Source organism: Tupaia chinensis, unplaced genomic scaffold (assembly GCF_000334495.1).
Source record: "Tupaia chinensis unplaced genomic scaffold, TupChi_1.0 Scaffold000340_1, whole genome shotgun sequence".
Classification (NCBI taxonomy): Eukaryota; Metazoa; Chordata; class Mammalia; order Scandentia; family Tupaiidae; genus Tupaia; species Tupaia belangeri.
In genome coordinates this window covers 732,128-738,362 of record NW_006159834.1, presented here as the reverse complement: position 1 = coordinate 738,362, position 6,235 = coordinate 732,128, and the positions used below count along the sequence as shown (strand labels likewise).

At 43.2% G+C, this 6,235-nt stretch overlaps 1 protein-coding gene across 1 annotated transcript in view; it reads left to right on the top strand.

Moving 5' to 3' along the window:
- The window catches only part of DAPP1 (dual adaptor of phosphotyrosine and 3-phosphoinositides 1), a 54,415-nt gene extending 49,808 nt beyond the window's left edge, over positions 1-4,607 (top strand). Inside the window, exons 8-9 of the mRNA XM_006152160.3 lie at positions 1,489-1,576; positions 3,699-4,607. Coding sequence (XP_006152222.1) covers positions 1,489-1,576; positions 3,699-3,767 — 157 coding nt within the window. The 3' untranslated portion in view covers positions 3,768-4,607. The remainder of the gene's footprint in view (positions 1-1,488; positions 1,577-3,698) is intronic.
- Positions 4,608-6,235: the final 1,628 nt, after the last annotated feature.

Genomic DNA, 6,235 nt, shown 5'->3' with positions numbered 1-6,235 from the left:
CCCCTGTCCCCCGTTGGCTACAACTGGGTGCCATGGCAGCGGGGTTGGCTGCAAAACAGCCATTGTGACAATGCGATCTTAATTGGATTCAGCTAATTAGAATTTATTGCCAGGAGTTCTGTTAGCAAGAAGAAAGGGAAAATTATCTGCATTAATAGACAATGATGCCTCCCACAGAGAGCAGCACTACACCACATGACCGTTTCAGAAGCAGTTGTGCACTGTGTGAGCACGACATTGACAGCGCTCTCCCCGCCTCTCCACTCGCCCCTCAGAAGGACCCCACGCCAAGGCCTGACCGTGCGCAGGGACTTACCTTTGTATATATTTAACACTATGGTATCAACAAAATATGTTGCTTAAGGTCAGAATTAGGATATAAGTTTCCATTCAAGACTTTTTTCTTTTTTCGAAAGGAAAGATTTTTAGTATTTTGCATCTCAACTGGAAGTACAGAAAGAATGTGCGAGGTTGAAGTCAGGCCTGACCTTGCCGCTCAGAGGAGTTTGACGACAAAGTCAGACAGAGATAGTCGGATGAAGAATTACTATATGGGTCAGCTGATGGCATGGCGGTTAAGGCAGCTGAATCTTACATGGCTGACTGTGCAGTTCGAGTCCCAGACCTGGTGGCTTAAAAACCATGCTGGGTGCATGTACATGCGTGCGTGCCCTAAATCCTGAGAGAATGGAGAAGGGATTGTGGCATGGCTATCCCTCCTGGGGGGGATTTTTAACGGGTGCTTTTTTGGTCTCTCCCCTCAACCTTCTGACAAGTGCATACGTCCTAAAACAAACAAAACAAAAACAAAAAATATGCCCAGAAAAAAGTCTTTTTTTACAGTAGGACTATTCATCTTCCCTCCAACAGAGACTAACTCATGGCCAGAAACAGCAGAGAGAGCTAGCGAGGACTTTTACCATCTGCCCTTTCCTGTCATAGAGGTTGAAACTGCATCCGCTGGGGGCTATCCTCCTCAAGGCAGGCTAGCCCAAGTGGGTCCTCGCAGCAAGCTCTCGCCTGTCTTGCGGTCTCTGAATCAGCATAGGCTCTAAGTCATTCGCTAGATCAGCTAAAGACCAGCTAAATAATTACGTAGTGTCATGTTCAGTCTGACACGTGAACCACAAAAAGATCTGGGGAGGAGTCCTGGACATGTTTTTTTTCTTCTTCTTCTTCTTCTTCTTCTTCTTTGAAGTCTCCTTAGAGAATCTAAATCTGGCCAGTAACAGTAACAGGAGTTGACAACGTCCTCAACAGTTCTGCTCTTCGGGGGCAGAAATAGCTTCCCACACACCAACTCCTCACAGGAGCTACGTGAGCCCTGAATCAATTCTTTTCTTCCTGGGAATACTCTAATTACTGTTCAACGAATGTACTGACGATTGGAAAAGTCACGCATAGAAGAACACGTCATGACTTTTCTAGTGACCGAACACATGCAGGTAGTTACCGGCGTATTTTACATTCTTTCTTTTGTTTTCTCAGCTTAGTGTTTCCATTCAGGACATTTTATCTCTGTGCAAGGACAGGAGTCGAAGCCGATGAGTGGATCAAGATTCTACGTTGGAAAATGGTGAGTTACGACAGTCCTTGCTGTCTGGCTTGGATAAATAGCGTGTCGATGATTTCAGATGTTTCTCTTGAGAGTCGGGCTATGCCTGAGAATCAAAGGGAGGTCTGCCCACAGGCTGTGACTAGTTTGTCGTCTGTTTGTTCTTCTGGGACAGGGAAACAGATGGAGGCAGAGGTGTCATAGGGAGAGAGTGGAGCCATCCTCTGTCTTAGTCTTCAGCCCTTAGCCTGGAGCCCAGCATCCATCGGTCTGGCTGTTAGTACTGTTTGGTGTAAATGAGAACATTTGGGACCAGAACATCTCACAGAGGAAAGTGCACATATTTCTGAGGTTGAAAAGCCCTTTAACTTGTCAGAGGAGGAAGTCGGCCAAAGAAACTTAGCTTAGTTTCTAGCGTGTCATTTGTGCAGGTCACGCTAAAGAGTGATTTATTGTATTGGCTGTCTATTACCTTGTAGGGGAAAGAAGGAGTGTTTGTGAAAGTCTTCCTGTTTGACTGTATTTTCTGTATGCGTTTGCAAGTGAGTGAGTTGTTAGGCAAAAACTTGTCGTTAAAGCTTTCTAAAATTTCCCCTAAGCACCACCTTAAAACTCGTTTTCAAAAGTAGGACATCATTTCTTATCTATTTGTTTCTGTGTATGAAATTATCTGATGCATAGGTGTTCTCTTAAAACTGAGATTCTTCCCAGCTACTTGAAAGGTGACGTGAGAGAATGGTGAGCTCACAGCCGGCCTGGGCAACCTCACAAGACCACCTGGAAGAGCTGGGCATGACGGTGCCATCCGTAGGCCCAGCTACTCAGGCAGCTGAGGCAGGAGGACTGTTGACGTAGCGAGACCCTGTTTGAAAGACAGAAGAAAAACCAAACCCAACTAAGACTCCTGTTGTCTGCTCCTTCCTAGATACTGAGGATTTTGCTTTCAGTTTCTCTTTTCAGTTTGAAATTCAAATAAATATACCTTGGCTGTGAAGTGTGTTCCGAGGTATTTGATTTCTGTGAGGAAAAGACCTTGCCTTATAAAGCTTTTGCTAGGCTATGAATTAATTTTGTTTTTCTTTCTATCTTTTAATTATCCAACTGGCACATAATCGTTTAGAAGGATTAAGGTAGGGCCAGCTGGTGGCACAGTGGTAACCCAGTGCTCTCTGCTGCTGGGCCCATGTGGCATAGTCGCAGGTGCCCATCCCAAGGCCTCTCTGTGCACGTCAGGTGTACACGAGCGAACCTGTGGTCTGGGCTGGTTAGGGCCAGGGGTGGATTGTGGTGTGAAGACCCTGTTGAAGGTGCTGTCTCTGTTTCTCATAGAAAAAACAATTGTTTTAAAAAAAGAAAGATTAAGGTAAAAGCATATCAAATGCACACACTTTCAGACTTTCTTCTATGCAAGTAAATATTTAAATACGAGGTTGAGGGCTGGTCCCATGGCCTGGTGGTTATGAGAGTCAAATCCCACATGGCTAACCATGCAGTTTGAATTGTGGCCCTGTGACTTGAAAAACACACAGGTGCATGCATGTGCATGCGTGCCAAATCCCAACAGATGAAGGAATGGGGGAGAAGGGATTGTGATGTGACCACACCCCGTGGTGGGGTGCTTTCTCCCTCTCTGTCTCTGTCTCTCTGATGAGCACAAGTGCCCTCCAGCAAATTTAAAAAAAAATTAATGATTCTCCACTGTTCTTTACCCGCTCACTCTACTTCATATATTATGAAGATCTTCCGATAGCAGTAGTCTTAGCTCTGTATCTTCCTTTCGATGCATCGAGTAGTATTGTGTTTTATGGATTACCGTAAGTATAAAACCCAATCTCAATTTTCACATGTATTGGCAGCCATTTTACATATTTCCTGAGAAAAATTCAGAAAATCAGATTAAAACGTAGCATGACACAGTGATGTCTCTGACTGGACTGACAGTGTTTTCAAGCTGGGAGGATTCATGTTGTATGTGTGGAGATGTACAGTGATTTAATGTAAACAAAATAAGGAAAAAAACACTTGGCTTGACCATTTACAGCTGCATGGCTTCCCTATTGATCAGCATGTCTTAACGATGTTAAAAGGCAGAGGAATTACTGTACAGGCTCTCAGTCACTGACATATGTTTGTTTTCTTGCAGTCACAAATAAGAAAGCAACTCGACCAGAGGGAAGGGACCATCCGATCTCGGTCTTTCATCTTTAAATAGATCTTTCTTGCCAAGGAATGGCCTGGCCCTGGAGCAAGATGGAATGTACCCTGATGCTGTGATCCCAGCAGGCTTCAGAAAGAAGCTGAGGATTTTCTTTAAAAACTCAGTCAGAAGCAGAGACTATCGGGGACGCACAGGGCACCGAGCTGGCTCACAGAAAGTTGCTGCCCTTCTGAGGTGCTGCCATCTCTTGAGAACATCCAAGTGATGATCATTATGACAGAAATGGGTTAAGTCCCACCCCCAGGTCTGCTGACTCTTAGAACACTCCCTGTAAGATAACGGTTTTTGTTTGCATCCCTTATGGTCCCCAAGCTAGTTGACATTGGTTGCCTGGAGTCCCACTCCGAGTTACAACCAGCTCCTTGGATTCCCTCCCACACTGTGCTTACCTGGGAAGGAAGTCCTTGTAGACTTGGAGAGTTTCTGCTTCTTCAGAAAGTATATGCAGGGAGCAAGCAGCAAAGATCCGGGGAGTGGGTGTTTTTTGCTTTCTTCTTTATACGAGAAACAAAAACAGTTTCCAAAACTAAAATGGAAAATGTTTGCAAGTATTTTCCCTTCTGCAAAGGCTCAGAAATGTAATACACAAGCCTTTCACTTCTAATGCTAGAACTGTGAGAACTAAGTGTGCTATGTCTGATTAGGTAGGACAATAAAGATAAACGAAGGTACAAGGTTAAAAACATCCTTCAACCATTTGGGGGAAACGTTTGAAAGAGTAAGAAAATATTAGTTGAGTGAAGCTGGCAGATGGAGTAGTGGTTAAGGTGCTGGACTCCTATGTGGCTGACTGTGGTTTGAATCCTGGTCCTGGTGGTTTGCTTTCTCACATTCCCTGTCACTCTCTAGTCAGATTTAAAAATGATAAATAGGGACCAACAGTTGGTGTAGTGGCTATGTCACTGGACTCCCATGTAGTCGACCGCAATTTGAGTCCCAGACCTGGTGGCTTAAACTCACACCGGGTGCGTGTGCATGCATGCCCAAGATCCCAAGAGGAGAATGGAGGAGAAGGGATTGCAGCGTGGTCATCACCCTTAGGAGATGATTTCTTGCTTTCTGTGTCTGTCACTCTCTGTCTTTCTGACAAGCGCATGCACCCTATAATAAAAACCCCTCAAAATAAATAAATAGTTCTTTTTAAAAATTGGTTTAGAAAGGGTAATAAAGTAGAAGATAACGTGCAGTTTAATAATGATATTATCATAACTACAAGCGAAATAGAGCACTTGTAAGCATTAAATGATCTTTACCCAATATCTGCAAATGAACCAAAAGAGATTTTCCAAGGAGAGAGTATTCTGACAGTGCCTTTCCCCGGAACTGGCTGTGTAGGGTTCTCCAAGAGACGTAAGAATCGCCTTGTCCCGAGCTCACTAAGCACCCTGTGCCTTATTAAAGAGCAACTTCTATTGCCAGTTGAGGCAGTAACACTAAATCTACATGAAATATGTAAAATAAAGTGTTACACCGATTTTTCAAACTAGAATAAGGGGATTATAACCTCTTCAATCATCTTTATTAATACTGCCTTTTTAGAAAGAAGTTTGAAGGGAGAAAAAATGGATAATGAGCCTGAAAATATAAAGTGTTTGGTGTAAAGCTATGATAAAACACTGCTCTGACAGGTCAAAGAGATACTTTCTTAAACAGGTCTCCTCTATTGTTTAATCTACATTTCAAAAATTAACTTTTAAAAATATTTCAACAAGGCTGTTAATGTATTTTGGTATGTTTGTATTATATGGGATAAGGCCATAGTCAAGTTAAAATGTTTCAAGTTTGCCAGAGTTACAAGTGACTTCTAACTGAGGTGTACAATGTTATGTTTTGTTTTCTTAGAAACAAGGATGTTTGTTTGTGTAGATAATTTTGTTTTTACTGTTTGTAAAACATGTTTATTTATATTCTTTGGTTCTACTGAGTAAAAAGAGCATGATTTTGCGGGCATGTACTATTTTGCTATTAAAGTATGTGTTTAATATTTGTACCTTAAAGAAATACAGCCAATTAATATCAAAAATAGAAATTAAGACTCCACCTCAGTTGGAAGATGAGTCACAGAGGACTGGAAGTTGAAGAAATAATCCCAGACATCGGACATGAATACAAATACATAAGATAGGGCCAGCCCGTGGCCTGGTGGCCAGCGTGGCAGGATTCCACATAGGTGTCTGTGTGGTTTGAGTCCCTGACCCAGCAGCTTGAGAAACACAGCAGGCGCGTGTGCATGCACGCATGCACAAACTCCTCAAAGGAGGGAGAAATGAGAAGGTATCATGGAGTGGCCGAGCCCCCGAGCCCCATGTGAGGTGTTTTCCCACTTTCCCTCTCTCTTTTTCTCTGTTTCTCTCCAGAAGCACATGTGCCCTCTGGCAAATTTAAAAGGGAAAAAGAAAAAAGCAAATCAAGCAAATACTTTCAGAAAAGTGCATAGAGCTACATGGTGGAGAGCGTGCTTC